We start from the raw sequence: 25275 nt of genomic DNA, 5'->3' as shown, positions 1-25275 counted from the left end.
CATGAACACACACACACACAACCCCACCACCAAATTACAATTAACAATTACAATGAATTCAATGTGCTCTGATCTCCCCTACTTTTACAGTAGCTTTAAATAAACTAAACACCTTTGAAACAAACAGAAATATAATATATCAAATGAAAAGACTGAACCCTGTGCGAATGGGGAAACAGACATTGTGACAGAACCCATGACATGTCTAAACATATTAAAGCCTATCATTTTTATTCACATGGACATATGAAACACTCAAATGGCCCCATGACTCTTCTGTGTGTCGATTTTGTGAAAATGTAGGCAACAGCCTTCTTGCAGTGTCCACAAGAAATTTTAATCATTTTATTTACATCCTATCTCATATTACACTTACAAATAAATATTGCATTCTTACAATCTACATTTCAGTTCTACCACTGTTCATCTGTGAGCGTATTTTCACCTGAGCTTTCAAAGAGAAGGTTTCCACATCTGTCCTTCCCTACAACTCTTCAGTAATATAAACAACAAGGATTCAGGGAGCCGGGTAAATGCTGGGGTTAGTGAGGCAGAAATAGAAAGTTGCTTTAAAACCTATAGGACATGTAAAAACCATGGGGAGGTGCTCCGGCCATGTAAAAAGGGGGCAAATGATGTACATTTCGCCTCAATAAAAAGAGAAACATTCATACATTTACCATACTGGAGAGTAATAGACCATATCTACTCTGTATATTTTTCTATCACAGCAATCATATGGTTTTATAACACACAACTCAATTTTGTGGGCTTGCATTTCTACACAGTCCGTCCCATGCTCATCATCGCATCTTCAAACTGTCAGGTTGTACTTCTGGATCCGTTGCTGTATGGACAGTCAGATGGGTCAGCCTCAGATTAGCTGAGGGCCACTATGCACTTTCTGTGTTATTCTTATTGTGCAAATGAACAACCTCCCGATGGGGCTCAAAAGAAGCCCTCAGTCCTTTTTTTTCCACATTCACTTGATAAAATGGACAGTGCATGAGGAGTCTTTATTCTTATGTTGCTTTTCATCATCGATGTCTTGTGTTTTTCTCCCAGAGGAGAGATGGAGAGGGAGGACTGTGGTGTTTTGGTGTTTTTCACAGTGTGTGTGCAGATATAGCTGGTACAGATTCCAGCCAGGTGGAATCCCACATGTCCACGACCACGTCTCGGGATTCACACAGGAGGGACAGACAATACAAAATAAGCGTTAAAAAACAAACACACACCTGGACCTGGGGCAGGCTGGGTGCTTTGAGGGCCTGTTTTGGTCTAGTTACATACTAATCTGGAAAAAGCCTGGGATTATCTCAAAAAATAAGATCTGTTGTATCTGTCCACAATCCTATGATTTAAATAAATAAAAAAAAAAAAAAAAATTACATTAGCGACAACAACCCACGTTCATTGACTTTCATGGACTGTGATTTTCTGTACAGCTGTCAAGTTTGTTTCCTTTCTTTTTCTGTTTGGGCTTGTTTATTTAGGGTGTCGGTAACTGGCTTTCTGTCCCTGCGCAAACCAATTGGCAGCTGCTCTCTCTGCGCCACCTGGACCGATCGTAGAAGCCAGTGTGAACGTGCCAGTCTCTCTTCACCCGTTTCCCCTTTCTGTGAATTTCCTACTTAACTCGAGACTCCCAATGGATTTTATTCCTTCCTACTCCCTATTTGCATCCACTTTCGATTCTTTAATAATTCCTCCCTCTTCTCCTCTCTCCCTGCTTTCCCCCCACAGTGCAAAGGCATTTCTGGTGAGTTTTTGTGTGTCCGCCCTCTCGCTTTCCCTTTCTTTCGTTCTCTTCCCAGCTCCTACAGATTGTCTTGCAGTCTCTCCATGTAGCTTCTAAGCTCGGCCGACTGTCCCAGGTCTATGTCTTGACAGACCCACTTGATGTCGTCTTCATTCCCAATAAGGATGGAGTTGGTGTATGGCCCACCTTCGTCTGGTAGTACGGTGGCAAAGGAAGTAAACTTGACCCTTTTGCGCTTGGCAGCGCTAGGAGAGTTGTTAAGGGGTTCGATTTTTCCGCTGGGGTCATTTCCCGAACAGGACCGTGGATCGGAGTGCACATGGGGGATGCTGCGACCATGCGAAGATCCGCTTTTCTGAATGGCGCTCCCGTTGAGGAGGTACTTGCTCTCCTCGCACCCCTCATTGCGATCTATTGCAGTCGTGCACTCGTCGTTGTGTGCCAGTGGCCCGTGGTCGCCGTGATGATCCATCAGGTCTGCTTCGTTGCCGAGCCACACCCAATCATGGGCGTGGTTCATGTTGCCCTGCTCCAGAACAGGAAGCTGTTTGTGGCGGTAGCGGAAAGCGAAACTGACACAGTTGATTAGAAAGACAAGGATAGCAAGGCAAAAGACTCCAAGCAGGGCGTACATGCCAATTTCTAGGTCTGACAGACCTCTTGGAGCCTGGGTCAAGTCGCTATCTGCCCCGCCAGGTAGGTCTACCTGCACTGGATAACTGGTATAGTCCACAGGGTTGTTGTTTTGTCCTCCACCCTGCTTGTTGCCCCCGGAACGACTAGTTAGCGTAGTCTTTGGGGTTGTGCTGACTTTCTTCAGGACTGACTCTTCCCGTTCTACCGCAGTGTTTGTGTATTTCCAGCCATCTCCTCCGCTGGTTTTATCTTGTTCTAGTACCTTATGTCTCTGTTCATTTGTGCTGTTGTCCAGACCGTTCTCCTCTTGGGTTCCACTCCTCTGCTCCAGGTCATTCTGTCCGAACTTCACTTGTACGCTTCCTATGCCCATTGCCAAAATGCTCTTCCTCTTGGATTTCTGGCAGATTTCTGAGATCATCATCTCTACGCGCAGCAGCGCCCCTTGGCCCTCGCCTTCTGCCACTACCACAGGCCAGCGCTGGGATTGCTCCTGAGAGGTGGAGACCACGCTCTCATCCAGTGAGGTGATGGTTAGAGTAAAGTCTTTGGGGTCATAGATCTCAAGAGGGGTCACAGAGCCATCACTGTACTGAATCCATGCACTAATAATGGCCTCCTATAATAAAACAGAGAGGTGGTGAGAAATAGAAACATGGTTTAAAGGATGGTTTACAGTTTGCCCAAAATGTAAATTCCGACATCATTTACTAACTCCAATGTTGTTTCAAACTCATTTTTGTCAAACACAAGATGACAAATTATTAGAGAACTGTACTGCTCGCTGTTTATTGAATGATTCATGTTTTCATTGAATTGGTTGATCCTGTTCAAAGACCAAAGTCTATATAGTGCTTGAGTTATATGGACCACTTTTATGATACTTTTAGTTTTGCATCCTTTTTAAAGCCACTTCAAGCCAATCATGGTAATTGCATGGAATATGATGACTAAATTTTCATTCTGGGTGAAATATCCCTTCAACAACAAAACCAAATGACTTACTGTAAAAGTTAGTAACATTCTTATTTATATAGGTACTGCATCATTATCCTTGGAGAGTGAAGTTTTATATACTGTATATACCATTTAATTGTGAAAATGAGGGTTTCTGCTCTGAATGTGAATCAAAGCACAAACTGCCTGTTATAGGAACTGACATCCAATAGCCATGCTGTTAAGATTTATCTTATTAATAAATGTTTTAAAAAATGGCCATGATAAATGCAGGAGCACTACAAGTTTATATTTACCTTTAGAAGGCTCAGTCATTCATACATCAAATAAAAAAGAAGAGGCAATTAATTTGGAGTGCTGAAAACAATAAACATCCTCTTCACTTGACTGTGAGGTGAATGTGCATGCCCAACAGGAAGTCCTGCAGTAAAAAGACTACATTACGAGTACAGAATGGAGCTGCGTGACATTTTTTGGTTACAGCATCAAATTCAAGGTGGCACATCATCTTCTGGACTAACTCCCCGCTGAAACAAATTATGTTTCACATCTTTCCTCACCATCAACTACAGGGAAACACAACTCAACAGTATTATGAGGCTGAAAAGAGTTGCTTTAAAGGGATAGTTCTGTCATGAATGCTTTCTAAAAAAAAACCCTGTTCTAAACCTGTATGACTTTATTTGTGCTAGTAGAACATTCAAACCTTGTATGCTTTCAATGTATGGTGAAAAAATCATGTTTATTATTACAAATTTCCACAGAAGAAATAAAGTCATACAGTTCAGAATGACATGAAAGTGTTTAACAATGACACCATTTTCATGTTTGAGTGAAGTTTTCAAATCAAGTAAAGTTTTCCAAAAGCGCACAAAAATATCTGTAGCAAAACTTGCGACCTTTGCGAATTAATTTTAGCTTATCTAAACATGTAGACATATAATTTAAGAAATATCAAGTACTATGCAAGGAAAGAGAGAAGTAATTATAGGATTAGTATTATAATTATATAGGCTGTAAAGTGTGTGGAGTTAATCACAAACGCTTGAGAAAGTGAAACGCAAAGTGCAGATCAACTACGCTAGTGTCAGAAATAGTGTACAAGAACAACCTTCAGATATGTGTCCACCTTGATTTTGGCAGCTTCTTCAAATGAGAAAAAAAGCGTTTTTCTTAATATCCGTTATTGCTAACAACTCCAAATGAGACTCTTGCAGTGTTTTCCCACCTACACTCATTCACTCATAGTTAACCTTGGGCCTTGTGCGTGGGAAAACGCTGGCAGAAGCCAGGAAAAGCGTTTCGGTTTTTAGCAGAGCTGCTATTTTAAATACTTTAATCAGATGATTCCAAACAGCACAGGAGGAAGTAGAATATTAGAGCTTTTCACTTCTCAGTTACAACAAGGCCTGGCAAAATGAACACCAGTGCCTCAATTGAGGGGCCATAGAGCAAACAGAGGCTATTCTACAGAATGTGTTTGCATACTGGATTATTTCTGCAATGGTATCTGCACTGTTGGCAGGGCAAACTGTGGACGGTTGATAGGTGTGCTTTACAATGACTCGTTTAAAATGTTGCATGGTCAGGAAAGTATGCAAGAAGCAGTCTGCTTTTTTTCCAAGTTGTTACTTTACCTGACTTTTTATTGAACATTTTAGTCTCTACATTTTGCCTCTAATATCTCTCTCCTTAGAAAAAAGCTCAACCAGGTAGCATGCAAATTTATTCTGAAGTGTCACAATATTAGTGCCTATTTCTGATGTAGAGCTATTTTGCTTGTGGACACTTTTGTTAATCAGCAGGTTTCCTTGCAGCTGATTAAGCTTAAAAAATGTTTTCCAACAAATCCTTTCAAACGGCACTGCTCTTTTAAATTAACACACCAGCCTAAAAACTTTAGGCAATTGTCCTTCTCAGCTGCAATTCTAGTTTGTTCTCCAAGCCTCATATTGTCCCTGGTGTAAAATAAATATACTAAAATGTATTTGAAATACATTTATTATACATTTTTGAAATACATTTTTTATGCTAAGTATACTACACATACATTTATATTTACGTACTTAATATAAATATCCTTAAATTGTACTTTTAGTATACTAAATTGGTATAACTAATTTTGTGCTTGATGTACTTTAGATATAATAGTACTGTGGTCCAACTAAAAATATACTTAAGCATATTTGATTGTGCTAAAGAGGAACTATTGCAAGTATACTTTAGGTACACTTAAATATCTTGAATTTAAAGATGGATATTATACAGAGATCATTCTATCCCTATTAAGAGACATTTTAGGCTTAATATTGAGAAATGTGCATTGCACAATTATATATTATAATATTTATATATATAAGTCTCAAGCAACATGTCAGTAAATAAGTTAACAGCTTTGTAGTATACTTAGTATGAAATAAATGTATTTTAAATACATTTTCGTATAGGTTTTTTTCACTAGGGGTAGTTCTGCAGTGTTCCAGTAATTCTCACTGAGGTCAAGTTCTTGAACATTCAAGCTAATTCACAGTAACCTCAAAGTTCTAGAATGTTTAGAGACATTCAGAATAGCTTCAGTTTTTGGTTCTATCCACCTTAATTTTAATGTAAGAGCAGCCTCTGCCATTTGTAACTTGAATGTGCAAGGCTTCCAGTGTCAGCTGCTTGGCTATTTTAGCTGTACAAAAACAGTCTGTTATTCTGCTTGATGTTGCAAACAGGTCTTCTAAAGACCTCATTTTCTAGTTCTAAAACATTACATCCAATTTACAATTCTAGAAAGTAACAGCCCATTCACATTGCCTCCATTTCTAGTTTTTAGATCGCTGCTGCCAATTCACAGTATTTTCAACTTTCATTATTAAAATGTACAAGTCAATTCAATTCATTATAGCCACTACAACTCTACACTGCAACCTCTAGTTCCAGAATACTCCAGCCAATAATTTACAATAGCCCCAATATCTACAACAGCCATAACTTCCACTTTTATAGAATTTTATAGCTAACATATGATTTTTCCCATACGATTCAAAGTTTATGGTAGTAAAATTTATTATTCTGGTGGTCACTTCTCGTGGCTCTCACCTGTTTGGGTGTGTGCAACAGGTCCTGAGCAGTGGTTGTGATGTAGAAGGCTCTGTTGTTGGTGGAACTGGGCTGCAGTGAGAGACTCAAAGAGCCCACCAGCTGAATTCCCAGATCAGTGATGGTCACTTTATCATCCTGCACTGTGATGGTCTTCTCGGCCAGAATGGAGTCAGACAAAGGGGATATTACCTGAAAAAAAAAAAAAAATGGAGGCACCAATGATCCAATGCATGTGTCACTCAGTGCTTACCTATCTCTATGTATGTATGTATGTATGTATGTATGTATGTATGTATGTATCTATCTATCTCTTTGCATGCAATTTAATATAGTTATTTGAAAACCCTTTCCTGTCTCAGTTTCCATTATATAATATGTCCCATCCTTACAAAAGTAAAGCAAAGACGAGGAAATACAAACTGACTCTTTGCAATTGGTTTACTATGACAGACAGGCAGTATGACAGGTCTACAAAGAGCTCTTAGAGTCAACGTGTCATCGTCGAGCATCATATTCTGTTAGCATGGACATAACTGACACCATGAAGATTCCCAAGCTGAGGGGAGGAAAGGAAAAAATAACAAAAATGGCAGGAAATCAAAGGGGTGGCGAGAGCGTAAACGATAGGGAGAGAGACAACATGAAAAAAAGAACAGAGAGAATTCCACTAAAAACTGAAATCATAACCAACTCAAAACCACATGCGAGATCTTATATAACCATCACACATTTGGACCAACACGTGAAACATGATAAATTGCAAATGGAGACTGACAGACATGAAAACACACATGGACAGAAAATGAACATAAACACACAGGGGCCTCTTAGCCAACAGAACACTTGACTCGGGATTGAGCATTCAACACAGCTGAGATTTTAACACCTGTAGGCAAACAAGCTTGTTATCACTCACATGCAATAACATCTTTGCAATGAGGGGTGAATATATCCGGTGTGTTTGACAAGGGAGGTGTTACTATCTCTCAGGTTCTTTCTTTATTTGTCAACGGTGAATCCTCTAAATAAAGTACGCCGACTTTATTTAAAAACTGAGCTGCTCACCAAGCAGATACAGTCAAACTAACTGACTATGAATAAATTAGGCATGGGTTTGATTCCCCGGGACCACATATACTGTACTAATATGCCAAATATATAAACAGAGATGTAGATGCCTTGTATGCTAAACATAAATAGCATCAACAACGGATAGACGGATGGATGGAAGGATAGATGGATAGTTACCTGTATAGTGGTCATGCCCAGGTCTCTTCCCACCAGCACCCTTCCATCAATTAGTCGAGCAGTGCGTGTATCTTCCACTTTTAGGAAGTCCAGGACCATCTCTGTGATGTCAGCAGACCAATCAGAACCCAGCATGTGCACAAGCTCCCCACCAGGGTCAGCTGGCTCGGCCACGAAGTGTGTGAGAACACGTACCAGAGCATACTGATACTGCAGGGCACATCCTCTGCCCTTCCTCTCATCCTCCTCATCGTCCTCACTGTCCCGGGTCGGCCTGGGCAACACAGAAAGCAGATAAGATAAGAAATTTAAATCTACATGTTTAGAAAACAGAATTACAATTGTATTGACTATGAAGTGGTGACATGAGTCTGGCTATGTAATGAAGCCCTGAAGTACAAGGGTAGAAACATTATTATTGAAATGCCATTATGTATAATCATAACATTCAATAAACACAACACAAATGGGTTGACTTTGAGTTGGGTTAAGTTGAAATAATGATTTACTAGTAATGACATTCTTAGAATAATAAAAAACAACTTAAATAAATTCTCCTTGTGCTTCACGGTTTCCTTAAAAGGATAGTTCACGCATCATGCTTCACTTTCATGTTGTTCCAAACCTGTATGACTTACTTTCTTACATGAAACTCAGAAAAAGATGTAAAGCAGATTGGCCAAGCAGGACTTTTCCTTAAAGTGAAAGTGAACTGAGACAGGGGTTGGCAAGCTCCGAAAATTAAAAAAAAAATCAACACAAAATTACCAAAATAGTACCCAAACTGCCTGTACACTATATTCCAGCTTTGTGTGAGGTAATTTAAATCATTATTTACTTGTTCTCACATCTCATTTTTATTTTTGCATATTAAAACATGCCATTAAAAAAAAATCACTGTGTGTAAAAGATGCAGCTGGTTACCTGAATGATTAGAACTGAGAAAAATAATCTCCAGCAATTATCCAATTTTCTTTTCTTTTCTTTTCTTTTCTTTTCTTTTCTTTTCTTTTCTTTTCTTTTCTTTTCTTTATTATTTCGTTGTCTGTTTTTTTCTGTTGGGTTTTGGTTTGTTTTCTTTGCCTCGTCTTTTTTTCCCCCCCATTTTATTTCTCTCTCTGAAACTGTGATTACTTCAAACTTCCAGTTCACCTAGGGGGAAGCATTGCATGGGGTTGATAGCTGAATTATATTTATTATTATATATTATCTGCATATTTATTACATATTAGCACTCATCTCCATGAAAAGTGTTCTGCAAAAGAGAAAAACTTTACGAAATCATTGTTGAAATATCTGACACACATCTCATTTACAAACATTACCCATCATAAACATCTTAAAGGGGTGGTAAAATGCCCTTTTCACAAGATGTAAAATATATCTATGATGTCCCCAGAGTGTGTGTGTGAAGTTTTAGCGCAAAATACCCCACAGATATTTTTATATAGCAAGTTAAAGTTGTCACTTTTTGAGGGTTTGCAAAAACGCACCGTTTTGTGCCTGTCCCTTTAAATGCAAATGAGCTGCTGCAGAGGGCGGGGTTTCAAGAGCTCATGTGTGTTAGCAGCTGCTATTACCTCACGCAGACACACTAAAATGACAGAAACTGTTCTGCCTTTAATGTTAAAACGGAGTCAGACAAAGATGTAGAGACTCAAGAAGAAGTGACAACATGTAGAATGCAACAGGACGTCTCTGAATGGTTAGTTGATGAATTTATGTTGCTGATGTGGAGTTAACTATCTTCAATTAAGATATTCTGTCATGATAAATCTATTAATCGCTCATATAGGAACTGTTGTGAGATGCACACAGAGTGACTTTCTATTGCATGTGAAAAGATGGATGCTAAAGTTTGAGCTGACTCACTGTTTGAGCTGTACTCTTATACAACAACTTTTCCTCTTCTCAACATGGACTGCATGTTCCCTGCGTGTTCCCTGGTTGGGACTACACGACATTCCTCCCGGGTTAGTGACATCACTAACCCTAGAATTTACATAAACCCCGCGGTTTATGTAAATTCTAGGGTTAGTGATGTCACTAACCTGGGAGGAATGTCGTGTAGTCCCAACCAGCCATTTGTTGTAGTCCTTTTCTTTAAAAGCAAATATCTTCCTTTGCTTTGAACTTTGAGTATTGTAACTTTGCAGATGTTGTTTATGCTCAAACAGCAACATTACACACTAACTAAAGTTAGAAAAGTGAAATCATAATCAACCACCCCTTTAAAGATAATTCATAAATGTCTGTAATTACAAACAGCAAAGTTCTTAGGCTAATAGAGACGTAGCCTATTGTAAATGAGCAAATTCATGCACATCATAGATGTCTATTATGTGTGCTATATTAATCTGTCTATTCTATTTACCTTTCTATATTGAGTTGAGTTGTTCGCTCGTGGGCCAGGGAAAGGTTGTCAAAAACACTTTTAAATTACCATCGGCACTAAGAGCCACTGCAACTTCATCCATGCTTTTTCCTTTGCCTGCAAGTCTTTATAAAGCACATTATGTGGATCACAAATAACTTTATGCTTCTCAGCCTCCACGATGAGATGAGTGTCGTCCATTATTGTCGTCTTTGCAGGTGCACTCTGAAGACCACCGCCTGATACACCACGTGCTTTTGTTTATGATTGTCAGCATGATGTCAGCATGACATATATAATATATATATCATATTAGTAATATATAATAATAATATGTAACTTAAGCTAAACTGGCAGTATAAATTGTTTAAACTTGTTTTTCTAGTTCGGGCAAAAAGTTTGTTTTTGGACATTTGTTTTATTATAATTCAATGTGAACAGCGCAGCAAAAATAGACTCGGCGCCGAAACGATCGCGGCACTGCTGCTTCTACTCTGCTCCTGCTACACACGCCGCCTCTGTGTGCGGTGTGAATGCTCTAATCTGTTAACATGGGCACCGAAAAAACGCGTGGTGTTTTTTTTTTTTTTTATGACCCCAACATTGGCTATTGGTGCGTTCAAGTCACTTTCGTCGGAGAAAGATGGCGGTGTACTTTCTCTTAATTAATTACACAAAAATAGAGCAAGTTTCTTAGCTCTAGTTCTAGACAATGAAGACCAAAAAAAATGTGCATCAGGTGTAGGCTAGCCTACTTTGGTTTTTTATGTTTTTATTTAAGTTATGAAGCCACTGCAAACTTTATCATACTTTATTACATATTACATTGTTATATTATAATGCCATCATATTCTGTGCGTTCAATTAGCTTACTTCGCTGTAAATAGAAAAGTCTTGCAATATCACTGGTAAATACCTTTAAGTATTGTGGTATTCCGCCATGTTCCGCTGGAGTGTGACGTGACTTGTGTCATGTGCAGGTGCGATGGATCCCGTACAAACCAATAGGGTGTCGGAATGGTATATGTTTATACTTCTCATCCAACCACAATCAAATTCACTCTATCTGAATGGCGTGATTTATCTTTTTTTTTTTTTTTTTTGGACAAGCCGGAATGAAAACAAGCCGAAATGAAATAGGAGTAACGAGGCTATTTTTAAAATGTAAGGAGTAGAAAGTACAGATAATTGCGTGCAAATGTAAGGAGTATAAGTAAAAAGTCGGCTGAAAAATAATTACTCCAGTAAAGTATAGACACCCAAAATTTCTACTTAAGTAAGGTAACGAAGTATTTGTACTTTGTTACTTGACACCTTTGCTGGTGGTAACAGTGGTTTTGTTGTTACAGGCAGATAGACAGAAATTGGCCAAATTGGAAAACGGGCCCCTTCAGACAGACTGAAGGCCAACATGCAGAATTGGGCTGTGAAAAAAACAGACATATATCCACACACAAACAGACTGCAAATACCATGAAAATGAAAGGGGTGGTGCAGGATCTCTGTGGCTATTCTCCTCAGATGTATGCTCACACACACATGTATATATAAATATACCTTTCACACACACACACACACACACACACACGCACCTCTTGTTGGTGATGATGGGCACCCTCCATCCTTTGACTTGGCTGAGTTCGGCATCAGAGACGTCAATCTGGAGCGGTAACCGTGGCACCCAAACTGTGAGCTCTAATTGGCTGGTCAAATAGAGGTAGGTAAAGTTCACTTGAAGTGAGACACGCCCCCTCATCTCTTTCCCATTCACCAACACCTCATCACAACCAACAGATACCTGCAGTGCGAGAGAAACAGAAAAGAGAAGTAGTGGTGGATCGAACAGTTGTGATTGTTTTGTTGATTTGCAACGACTGTGGCATTTGCTATATTTTCCTCCCATCACTATCCACAATTACACTTATCTGAAAAAAATGAAGAGCACCCTTTTTTAATTATGCACCACATAATTATGTGAAAACTGGGAAAACAGACTAGTGAGTGTCTCCCTGTTAGTCTCACTGTCTTTTCCCTCTTCTTCTTCTTTTTTTATATGGACTTAATTTTTTTCTAATCTTTTCTATACATTTTGCCCTCTTTACTCTCTGTCATGATTAATGGTGGTCTGTATCCGCTGGACGTTTATGACACTTTGATGGGCTGTGTCATGGCGAACAGAGCACTATCATTTCCCTACCGGTAAATCACACACACACACACACACACACACACACACAAGCTCAAGCAGCGTGAAGCAGTCACATCTCACTATTACAGCTCAGGGTCACCACGGGGGCATGATGAAATCCAAAATGAACGTGCATGTGTGTCATATATGGCTCAAAATGCTCAAGCTTTTGTGGTCTGTCGAGTGATTTTATTTCATAAACATGTTCCTTAACATGCGTCCTGTTAATAATGATCAACTAACAAGGAAAATGAGAGAGAAAGAGAGCTGGAGAATAAGAACTTTTAAAAGATATTTAAGAGTAGACCACATTTGATTAATTTGACCACCTAAAAAAAAAAAAAAAAGTGTATATATATTGGGGCTGTCAATGAATATTCTAAATTCGAATATATATTCGAATAGTTTGTAAAAAACTGAATTTCGAAGGTGAAAATTAATATTCGAATGTGGAAAAACACGCCCACGGTAGCAGAGGCGCGGCTGTCTGCTTTGCGAGTGGGCGCGCTGCCTGAGGGGTCAGGGACAGGTCATTTTATTTAACGTTAAACAGAAACATTACTAAAGTGTAGGCCACTGTACTGACTGAATAGATATTGCATGAATAAGGTAGGTTAGATACAGCAGTTTCATGCACTGCAGGCTTCCACTGGTTTGATTATTTACTGTTTCATGTCAAGGAAAAGTTCCATGTTTATCACAACACAGCTCGCTCGTTCAATGTCGGTTATACTGTAAAACTTCAATTAATGTTAATAATATTTGTTTCAATCACTGAATGAAGCCTACTATATTTGGGACAAGAATCGTGACCTTAAATTGCTTGCACAAAACTCTTGATCAGCACTCAACATTTGTTTATTGTTGTTGTTCATTTAAACCGTTATGCGCAGAGAGTGTGAGGGTGACCCCGGATTTCCACCAACTGCGTAACAGCTGCAGATCCGCTCCGGAACGGCGGCGGAGTCAATAGGTTTCCATTAAAGTCAATGTGTGTATTTTCACTGACTGCGGAACGGCTGCGTTCCGAATCCGGCGATCCGCAGCCCTCCGGAGCAGATACGCAGACCTTCTATTTTTTGCCGGATGCCGGAGAGCTCCGCAGCAATTCAGCACTTATATCACGCGATCATCATACGTGAATTCGCCAGATCTCGTGGGTCCTCGTGACTTCAGCTGTCAGTCATGGCCGCAGCCGTTCCGCGACAAATCCGGACCTGGTGGGTATTAAAGGAAAGGCGGAGCACGGAGCCGACACGCAGCGGAGCCGATCCGCAGCCATTCCGCAGTTGGTGGAAATCCGGGGTGAGGGCTAGAAAGAGAAAGAGTGCCTGCGAGTGCGAGTGAGTGAGCGAGCGAGAGTGAGGTCTGCGGTCCTGGCCATTAGTTGATTTACTTGTTTTTGTGTAGGTAATGCGTTGTTAAATATGTTTAAACTTAAATAAACTACCTATACAAGTAGTTATGTCTCTTTGTATTAATTTGTGCTGTTATTGACGTAATGTGCGTCATTGACAAAATGCGCAACCAGATGTTCGAATAGTTCGAATATATGTGTTTTTTTAGAGGGAATATTCGAACGTCATTTTTGAGCAGCCCTAATATATATATATATATATACACATATATATATATATATATACACGTCTGACTGCTGCAGGGGTGACAGAGGAACTCAACAGGGTTAGCCCTTTCTGGGGAACTCTACTGGAGCAAATAGCCGCACGTATCCAGCCCAGCGGGGCGGGAGTGGCGTTGCAAGCCGAAGGGGTCCTTCGCGGAGTATACGGGAAGATACCGGCTCTACACGGAGGCTATAGAATCTAGCGAATGCGTTGGGTGTCGCCCAGCCCGCAGCTCTACATATCTGTCAGCAAGGCGCCTTGAGTTGCCGCCCAGGAGGAAGCAACACTTCTAGTTGAGTGTGCTCCCAACCCGAACGGGCAAGGCATGTCTTGGGACTGGTACGCCAAGACAATAGCATCCACTATCCAGTGGGCTAACCTCTGCTTGGATACAGCCTTTCCCTTCTGCTGGCCTCCGTGACAGGTGGTCTGAGGTCCTAAAGCTTTGTGTTCTGTCCACGTATAACCGCAAGGAGCGGACGGGACAGAGAAAAGCCAGGGCTGGGTCTGCCTCCTCCGAAGGCAGAGCTTGCAGGTTCACTGCCTGGTCCCTGAAGGGAGTGGTAAGAACCTTGGGCACGTATCCAGGCCGGGGTCTCAGGACAACGTGAGAGTTGGCCGGCTCGAATTCTAGGCACGATTCGTCGACCGAAATCCTTGCAGGTCCCCTACCCTCTTGATGGAGGTCAGAGCAGTCAGGAGCACTGTCTTCAGAGACAGGATCTTTAACTGAGCTGACTGTAGTGGTTCAAAGGAGGTCTCTGCAGTGCGCTGAGCATCAGAGACAGGTCCCAAGAGGGGATTCAGTCTCCTCGCTCCCCTTAGGAACCAAACGATCATTGCATTCCCAATGACTTACCTTAAAACCGCATTGTGATGTGTGGTGATAGCGGCAACATACACTTTGATAGTGGAGGGAGACAGGCTTCACTCCAACCCATCTTGCAGGAAAGAAAGCACAACTCTGATCGGACATCTTCGGGGTAAGAAGAACACCATCCAACGAACAGGTTCCACTTCAGTGCATAGAGGCGACTCGTTGAGGGGGCTCTAGTGGAAGTGATGGTGTCTACCACCGCCTGGGGTAGGTCACCTAGAACCTCCACGTCCCATCCAGGGACCAGACATGGAGTTTCCAGAGGTCTGGACGCGGGTGCCATAGAGTGCCCCGTCTCTGAGAAAGTAGGTCCTTCCTCAGAGGAATGGGCCAAGGAGGGGCTGTCGCGAGAATCATGAGTTCTGGGAACCAGGTCCGGTTGGGCCAATACGCTGCAACTAAAAAGACCTGCTCCTCGTCCTCCCTGACTTTGCACAGTGTCTGTGCAAGAAGGCTCAGTGGGGGAAATGCATACTTAAGTAGGCCCCGGGGCCAGCTGTGCGCCAGTGCATCCGTGCCGAGGGTTCCCTCAGACAGGGAGTAAAATAACTGGCAATGGGTCGAGTCCGGAGTGCAAACAGATCTATCTGTGCGGATCCGAAGAAGTCCCATATCAGTTGGACCGCCTGGGGATGGAGACGCCACTCTCCCGGAAGCATAGGCTATCATGAGAGCTCATCGGCTGCACAATTGAGCATGCCAGGGATGTGAATGGCACGAAGCAACCTCAGATGCTTCTGACTCCATAGGAGGAGATGGCGGGCAAGTTACGACATGCGGCGGGAGCGTAGACCACCTTGAACGGTTGATGTACGCAACAGTCGCAGTGCTGTCCATACAGACCAGTACGTGCTTGCCATGTGGCGGCCCCTTGAGGCAGCCCAGCACAAGGCTTACTGTGAGCAACTCGAGGCAACTGATGTGCAACCACAGACCTGAAACTGCATGTCCGTGGTACGTGGCCCCTCAGCCTGTGGCAGAGGCATCCGTGAAGACCACAGCATGCCTGGACACTTGTTCTAGGGGAACACCTGCCCGTAGAAACGAAGGGTCCGACTACAGGCTGAGGGTTTGGCAGCAGTGCTGGGTGACGTGTGAACTGAATCGCATAGCCGAGTCTGATGGTACGGATGAGCCAGCGAGACAGGCTGGGGGCGCTAGACAGGCTGGGGGCGCTAGCCAGGCTCCCAGACACTGTGCAAGCAGGAACAACAGGACCGCAGACGTACCCGGGGTGGAGCAGCGAGGTGGAACACAGGGACTCGACTCGGGAGGCACTGAGGCGGCCCAAAGTGGGGTCTGAGTGTGCTGTGCAACACTACCTGGTTCCAGGGTGGGGCAGAGGGTGCGTGGGAAGGCCTGGTGGTGTCCCCGAAATGCAGATTGCTGCCCGCTGGCGATAGAGGGGGATGGGAGTGGCAAGGCATGGAAGCGTTGCTCACTGCCATCCGCGCTCTTGAGACCCAGAGATAGAGAAGCTGCTCTTACTGAGAATTTGGGTACCGCTGACTAAGACGCTAGTGGAAAAGAATTTGACCAAACAAAAGATTCTCCGCCCGGCCCTCTACCAGGGAAGAGCAGCTGACTCTGGGTCTCTCCTCAGCCTGCTTCTGAACTGTGGAGAACCGCTGGGCACAGTCTCCAAAAGTGTCGCCAATAAAGGCCACCTTGTGAGATGGGAGCATTGAGAAAGTGAACTTTGGTGATGTCTCGCATTTCAGCAAGGTTTAGCCATGGGGGGCTCCTGGACCACCAGTGTGGACATCGTCTGAGCAAGGGCCAGCGCTGTGACTTAAACCACGGTCAGTCACTATGCGCAGCTCAACCCCAACTCAGAACTACCCTCCTGCATTGAGTGTTTTGGCCTTCCACAGACTTGTAGGGTGGCCATCACATGCAGTGAAGAGGCGGTCTGCAATTAGCAAAGCCGTCCCACCACCAAGGGTAGTGAGAGAGGAAAAACTTGTTCTACAGATTTTGGCATGTTTGGCTTGCCATATTGGCGCCAATATGCTTTCACACTGCCAAAAACTGCCACTGTGAAAAACACACACATGAGCCCCGAATTAAATGCTTAGTCCCTAATGAGAAGGACCAGTAATCCCATCCGAAAGCTGTTAGGTATGCGAGACAGTGACCGTGGCCGTCAAACTCGATTGCACACGGCACACTGAGCGCTCAAGCCCTCATGTAGAAAGGCAAGACGAACAATGTGCCGACGTGGTCATGCTCTCATGAGAGAGCATAAACCACCCACGAACGCAGTCTCAGCATGGTTGTGATGCGCTAGATGAGTGAGGGGCCCGAGGAGGTGGTCTCGTCGGGCAATGCTCACTTGTAATCCTCAGACCACCAGTGCTACAGTATTTGCCAAAGTAGCCCTTTTCTGGCCACCAGAAGAGGAACTAGATCGGGGAATAGGCAAAGGGACTCCACCTCGTTTGAGGCACTTGAGTCTCGACTGCGTGTCTAGAGCGCCGAACGATCCTCAGATCGGACACACACACACACACACACACACACACACACACACACACACACACACACACACACACACACACACACACACACACACACACACACACAAGCCCTGAGAGGATGTATAACAGTTCCCATGCTGTAGATGTTTTTATAGGGTGGGATGTTCTGCCACACAAACACAAACAACAACAGTTGATAAAAGGCACCTTCTAGAAGCCCTAGGGCCCTATCTTGCACCCAGCGCAATTGATTTTGTACACCGACGCATGTATCATTCCTATTTTGCACCCGCGCACAGCGGACTTTTCCCTCCACAGACGCACGTCGGTTAACTAAGAAATACACTTGCGCTCCCGGGGGCGGTTCAGCGCAAAGAGGAGGTGTGTTCCGGCACAAACGTTCCCTCATGCTATTTTGCAGGTTTAGAAAACAATTCCGCCACTGACCGAAAAAAAATAGACTAAAGTCAGTGGCGCGTTGCGCATGTTATTCATATGCTATTTTAAGGGCGCATGCTTGGCCATAATCAATGTAGCGTGTGCACAACGCGCATACACTTTGATTCTCTACTCTACACAGAAGCAGCAGTTTTCATTTTTGCAAATCATACATTATTACGATAGATAGATAGATAGATAGATAGATAGACAGTTTATTATAAAAGCATACATCTAGCTTACACATTTACCCAAATTATCATACGCCTGTTTAACCGAAATTAATTTGGGTGTGTTTCTCCATCCCCAACGTCACTTCTCTGTGTTTTACGGCCCTGACGAGAACCTCGGTCTCCTCGGCTCTGAACCGCTCCTGTCACGCGCCTGGCAAATCCGCCGTTATAATAAGAATCCGCTATAGAACAAGCACGTCTGCTCTTAAAGGGAATGTGAGATGACGCTCTGATTTGTTTATTTCACGTTACGCCCAAACCACACCTATGAATAATGAAGCTACTTCAGACCAACCCATTTTAGATTTGCGTCGGGCGCAAGAGTCATTTATCCCGCCGGTATAATAGCAACAGCGCCCAAGACCCGCCCACAAAGTTACTTGCGTTTCGCGCTTGATACTTGCGTTTCAGACCGTTATAATAGGGCCCCTAAAGTTTTTGTGTATATGTGTGTGACTCTTGAAAGAGCAATTACCCAGAATTCCCTGCAAAGATGCTACTCTCAATTTCTTCACCTTTGCTTCCATCTCTGTTCTTGCAATTTGCACCTTTTTCAATCCACCTATTTCTGATCATCTCCAGTGTTGCTCTACGAGCCGCCACCCTGTCATTCTCTGCAGCAGAAATGTCTGTGTCATGTCTGAGGACTGCAAGGCTAATGACATGGGAAAATGGCAGCTAAAGTGGCATGTGGCCATATCAGAACATCAAAAACACGACATTAGAAAGACATTCTGGAAGCTGGGACACAGCATCACACTTCACCAAAGTTCCAAATAAGCAGCATATTCGACTAGATTTGCATTCATTGAAACACCAGAGAAATACCACTGGAAAAAACCAGTACTCGCAATCCCCCCCTATATATATATTAGGGGTGTAACGATACACAAATATGACAGTTCGGTACGTACCTCAGTATTGAAGTCACGGTTCGGTATGTGTATATGTTTTAAATAAGTTCTATTACATTTAAAAATTTCTTAAGGATAAAAACATCTTAGCTAATGCAGTAAACTACATGGGGAAAATTAACAACAGAGCCCAAATGATTAAATTTAGTTGCTATTTATTTTTAGATATAGTAATCAACACACACACACACACACACAAAAACAAGTGCTGTAAATTGCACATAAGGCAGGTTTTGCATTAACTTCAAAATCTAATTATAAAGTAAATTTTCTACTCCAATTCATTTTTGAAATATAATCATTTACACAGTGGCTGTCATAACTTGTTTTTATGACAAATTTATTTAAACATACATTAAATAATCAAGACATTACTAACAGGTTAAGTAAATATAATGAATAGGCTAATATAGTGCATATACGAAATGCTTCTCTCTAGAGTTCATTTCTCTAGCGAACTAACTGGCTGTCGACACTAAATGTCTGAGCTAAATGTAATGCTACGTGAGATATTATTCTCAAGCTGTTAAGTTTAACGCGTTAAAAATATTCAATACAATTAACGCAGTTTTATATACATATATATATATATACACAGTTATATATTATATTATATTAACGCAGTTAATATTGAAGGCACAGGTAAATGTGGCATTTATTATAGGGTTTATGTGAAGATTGCTTTAAGTTCAATTAAATTAAAAGTTGTTATATTATTTAAAGCCTAATAAATGTTTTAAAAAGTTATTATAATTACAATTACAATTATACTGTAATACCCTCTATAATTAAAGGGTTAGTTCACACAAAAATCAAGCGTAGCGTCAGTTCTGGCAGGTCACGTTAGTCAAGCTCGCATTAGCTGATTCTCAGCTTATCCCCGTCTACCTAGGAATATAATGCCTATCACTGTATACATATATAAAATCCTTCAGTATTATCAACAGCTATCGTGTTTCTCAGGAGCTAATTACCCTCCTCCATCCCCAGCTCCTCCTCTCATCCAGTCAGGATATTGCATTCTGATTCCCCCTTAAATCAGAATTAAATCTCAATTATGCTGTACATTAAAATCTTTATTAATTAATGACATCTGCAGTACATTCATGTTGTTTCTGTTCTGTTTACCCAAAGGGGGGTTATTGCTGCTCTCCCTGCTCTTATCCATGCTAGGCTTGTGGTGGAAATTCTTTCTCAACTTTAAATAATAATTGTAAGACAGCTGAAGATTTCAAAAGTTATAAAGATCTTTATTTCTTGCAAGAAATTGACATTCACATACAGAACGCATCTCATATGTGAAGGTTCCGACTTCTGCTTTTTGCCCAGCTTATATACACAAAACACATCCTGATTAGGCTTCACCATTCGTTTACCTTAAAAGGAGGCATCTCGTCCAAAATCTTTGTCTTGCATAAATTATATCCAAACAGAACAACATCATGCCTAGATACAAGTTCCTGTTTTTAGCTGCTGCTCAAAATTCACACCTTTTGTCTATCGTTATTTTTCTATCAAAGCTGCGCACATACATTTCACACTTGAAGTCCAACAATAGGTCACTTGAGTACTCTTAGTCTCTTTGCTACTAAGTCTCCTATAACTCAAAACATTTTGTTCCTGCAAGCTTGTCTTAACTTATGCATTTCTAAAACTTGGTTACATATCTTTAATAACGTGCTTTAGCTCATATGAATATATTTCTTTAAATGCTCATGAGTAAAAAATAAAGTGACAGATGTTAATACAAGTTGTACACTTCTAAAAGTAAAAACACATCTAAGAGTAAAAAACACATCTAAATGTAAAATTTCTATTACAGGCTGCATGGATGCGCAGGGAGTTCTTGCCCAGAACAGAACCATACTACCAATCCAAACTGTATGCTAATTGTCAATCGTATTTGACTATAGTGGTCCTGACAATGTTCCAAACACAAATTAAGATATTTTTTGATGGAATCCGAGATGGCAGCAGCGTCATTGCAACTTTCAAGGCCCAGAAAGGTAGTAAAAACATTTTTAAAATAGTCCATGTGACTACAGTGGTTCAACCTAAATGTTATGAAGCGACAAGAATACTTTTTGTTCGCAAAAAAACCCAAAATAAGGCGTTATTCAACAATCTCTTCTCTTCCACGTCATTCTCCTCAGAGAGAAGAGATTTGACATCAGTAGCGGTATTGGTATCGGTGATGCCTTCTTTCATATAAAGATTTTAAACAAATATTGAAAATATAGATTACTGTCTTTGTTGTTTATCCGTTAATTTTGAGATTAAATGTGAAATTATTACAATATAAAAATATATGAAAAACTTTAATATTAGGTTTTATTAATCATGATTATTTATGTGAAAAATGTGCGATTAATTAGTTAATTTTTTTCATTCGATTGACAGCACTAATGTGTTTGTGTGTGTTTTCTCTTTACTTTCCTCCCATCTTGCAGCTGATGGCGTATTATTTCATGACTTCGGAACGAACCTGTATAAACACTTCCCTTCGTCAAAGCCAAAGAGCTGAGCCATGGGTTTGATGACACTGAAAAATCGATTTAATCTCTGTCTCTATTTTAAAGAGAGGAGGAGAGGAGACTGGGCAATGAGAGAGAGAGAGAGTGAGTGAGTGAGTGAGTGTGAGAGAGAGAGAGAGAGAGAGAGAGAAAGAGAGAGAGAGAGAGAGAGAGAGAGAGAGAGAGAGAGAGAGATGAAGGCCAGTGTATCTTTGTGGAGAAGAGCACTATAAAGAGAAAATTATGTCTCGACATAAAAGGCGAACAACCCAAAAAACAATTGGAGGTTTTCTAATATCTCTATAAAATGAATATATAAATAGAATATATCAATTCTATATAAATAGAAGAATGAATATTTCTTTAGCAAAAAATGCTACTATTAAAGGAAATAAAGCAATTAAACAGTTTATGAAGAAGTACTCTTCAAGAACCTCAAAACAATAATTCAATTATATTTTTAGAACTTTTATATATATATATATATATATATATATATATATATATATATATATATATATATATATATGTGTGTATTTAATACTTTACTCAATTAAAATGTCATGCATTGTGTTGATCTCAGTTGCTCTTTTCTGCTTGATTTCTTCTTCCAGCAGAATGCTGCTTTCCCTGTTTTCTGTTCTTTTCTCCACTTTAATTCCACTCTTTCTGTTCTGTGTCTTCTTCCACTCTCTGCTCATCTCTGGAGTGATAAATCACAGATTATTTGGCTGACAATGCAAAACAGCGCCAGGTGCCGCAATCCACCAATCCCATCATCCGCCCAGCTCGCAAATTACTCGGAAGAATTGGCACTTGCCTCTCAGCCGCGTTGAGGAGGAAAAGACAGAGACAGAGATTGGTAGCGGGCAAAGAGGAGGCAAGAGAGGGCGAGAGGAAGAGAGAAGAAAAGAAAGAGGAAGACAAAGATGGTGGGCATCAGCTGGAAGGGGTGGAATCAATTTCCTGGACAGGCAAGAGCAGCTCAGGTTCACTGCTTGCAGAGAAATGGTCAGATATAAAGAGAGGTTTTTAAAACAGATAGATGATCCCACACAGGGATCATTTTCACTTTTACTGCCTGATGCTGCAGATTGTTACGTGCGCATCTAATAATAATAATAATAATAAGTTTATTTTATATAGCGCCTTTCTCAAACCCAAGGTCGCTTTACATAGTAGGAAGGCAAGGAAACACAACAACAACAACCAAAACAATACAACAAGACAAGTTATCTATATGAAGTTATGAGTTAGGTGTGGAGAAGTGATCGTTAAAACAAAAAGGTCTTGAGATGTGCTTTAAAGAGGGAAAGAGAAGTACAGTCTCGAAGAGGTTGTGGGAGGCGGTTCCAGAGTTTGGGGGCCAAGGCACTGAAGGACCTGCCACCCAGGGTGGAGAGTCTGGAGCGGGGGATAGCCAATAGATTTTGGTCAGAGGATCTGAGTGAGCGGGAAGGAGTGTAAGGGATCAGGAGGTCACGGATGTAGGGGGGAGCAAGGTTGTGGAGTGCTTTGAAGGTGAGTAGTAATACTTTGTATTTGATCCGGGACGGAACCGGTAGCCAGTGGATCTAAAGATCTAAACTTCCTTATGCTCTAATGAACCTGGTACAACATCATGAGCATATTTTTGGGTAGTAAAGATACTGGTAAAGATACTTAAGTTAAAATTCTGAAAAAACACAAGTACAATACAAGTTAATTTGTTCATTTTTGAAGGCATTTTATTACTTTTATAAATTAAATTATATATAAAAATACCACTTTCGCACTAGTGTTCAAAAGTTTGGGGTCAGCACGTTTTTTTTTTTTTTTTTAAATAACCGAATACTTTTAAATCAAATAAAGTTGATCCGTGACAGTAAAAACATTTACACTTTTACAAAAGATTTATATTTCAAAATACATGCTATTCTTTTAAACTTACTATTCATCCAAGAATTCTGAAAGAAGTATCAAAAAGTATCGAAATATATTAAGGTTTCCACAAAAATATTAAGCAGCATGACTGTTTTCAACTTTGATAATAATAAGAAATGTTTCTTGAGCACCAAATCAGCATATTAGAATGATTTCTGAAGGATCATGTGACAATGAAGACTGGAACAATGGCTGCTGAAATGAATTACATTTTAAAATATATTAAATGAAAACATTTAATACATTAAATACAGCCTTGATACGCATTAAATACCTCTTTTAAAATCATTAAAAAACGAATCTTTAAAAAAAAAAAAAGAATTTTCAGTCTATCCACTATGTTGAATATATATCAAGGAAAACATTTAATACATAAAGACTGCAGAATTTAAAATTTCTGTGTACATGTATACTTGTACACCTGCCTAACTGATTTTAAAATGTCCCTACCAATAAACCAAACCCACGGCCCTGAACTAGATTAATGCTGAGAACAGCTTGGTCTCTGAACTAGTTTATAGTTTGCACTCACATGAACACTGATATAAAGTTAAAGTTACCCGCTCCTCCAAGCTTGCCTTTCTTCTACAGAGTTTACACAGTAATTGAATTTGAATTTAAAGCATTTCCACTCCAGAAGGCGATAAATTCAGATTCCAGCTTCTAAATGTGACACTGCCTGCGGATAGAGACTCCCATAGTGCCTTGTGGGGGGATTTGGCACTGTTAAATGTACATTATGAGTTTAAAACTTCATCTGTCAATCTTCCCCTTTAGGTGATTTCTCAAAATGCACACCTACGGAGTAAGATTTCTGATATTAGACCCACATAGTATAAACATTTCTCTCTCCTTATGTTCACTCTCCTTATGTTCACTCTTCAAGCACTTAGCTTAGCATAATTAGATTTTTTTGTGATTGATCATAGCGCTCATCGTTGCCTGTTAACCTTGCATTCATGACTTGGGACTTCAAATCTCAGCAAATGATCAGAGTGTCACAGAGAAACACAAGAGGCGGGAAAAGATTAATAGACAGAGTAGGAGAGAGGGAGGCAAAAGAGAGTCCAAAAGTGTGGTGCTAACCTTAAGTCTTATTTCTTTAATCAGAGAGTTTTCATTTGCGTGCAAGATTATTGTTGATGTGGCTTCAGCTAATTCCAAATATGCTTAAATGCTTATTCATTCAGCAATGAAAATAGCTTTTACTAGAGCATGCAATCACCAGTCATTAGTGAGTCATGAACTCTCCAGTCCATGGGGTCTTCACTCATTTTTTTCACACAGATTATTGTAAAAAAAAAATATTTTTTAGGATAAGCCCCTTGAGATGCATCATCTCGTTTTCAAGGGGGTCCTAATACACAAGAGTTAAATAACATAACACAAAACAAAACAATATACACAAGACAAAACAAAAACAACAGTAACCTAATTCAAAACAACAAATTGCCTAGCTTTTTTACTTTTTTTTGCCTAGCATTAATAAATATAATCATAGATATATAATCAAAAGCAATTACAAGCTTCAAAACAACGAAAAAAAACAACATTTTTAAACATATAAAATGAAGTCAAAGCAACCTAAATGCTTTCTTCCCAGAAACTTTCCAAACTAAAGGTGTAAGAAAAAAATAATGTATTATAATAATGTAAAATATTTAATTTGGTTTACTCTGTGCAGATATTTACCATCATTACAAATTATAGTTAGATTATTAGATTTTAATTTAGATATACGCTTTGTACCAAAAACCATGGTATGAGATTTAGCTTTATTAAGTAATAAATGATTAGAATAGAGCCAATCTTGCAATGCAATAAAATCTGATTGGAGTATATTTTGAATTTGGGGTTTGGAAGTATACATAACGGTATCGTCTGCATAGAGAAGAACTGAACAGAGTGAAAGAACTAAGGGAAGATCATTGATGAAAATAGAAAAAAGAAGAGGACCCAATGTTGAGCCCTGTGGCACACCTCTTTCTTGAATAAATAAATAAGATTGTTTCCCTTG

At 40.5% G+C, this 25275-nt stretch overlaps 1 protein-coding gene across 1 annotated transcript in view; it reads right to left on the bottom strand.

Annotated features, from left to right (window-relative positions):
- Positions 1-223: 223 nt before the first annotated feature.
- Positions 224-25275, bottom strand: part of LOC311293577 (transmembrane protein 132C) — a 215224-nt gene continuing 190172 nt past the window's right edge. The window contains exons 6-9 of the mRNA XM_084413963.1: positions 11660-11865; positions 7694-7967; positions 6443-6634; positions 224-3017 (exon numbers count right to left, since the gene is read on the bottom strand). Coding sequence (XP_084270089.1) covers positions 1821-3017; positions 6443-6634; positions 7694-7967; positions 11660-11865 — 1869 coding nt within the window. The 3' untranslated portion in view covers positions 224-1820. The remainder of the gene's footprint in view (positions 3018-6442; positions 6635-7693; positions 7968-11659; positions 11866-25275) is intronic.

The sequence above is a fragment of the Rutilus rutilus genome (genome assembly GCF_951802725.1).
Source record: "Rutilus rutilus genome assembly, chromosome: 7".
NCBI classification, from domain to species: domain Eukaryota; kingdom Metazoa; phylum Chordata; class Actinopteri; order Cypriniformes; family Leuciscidae; genus Rutilus; species Rutilus rutilus.
This window is presented reverse-complemented; position numbering and strand designations above follow the sequence as displayed.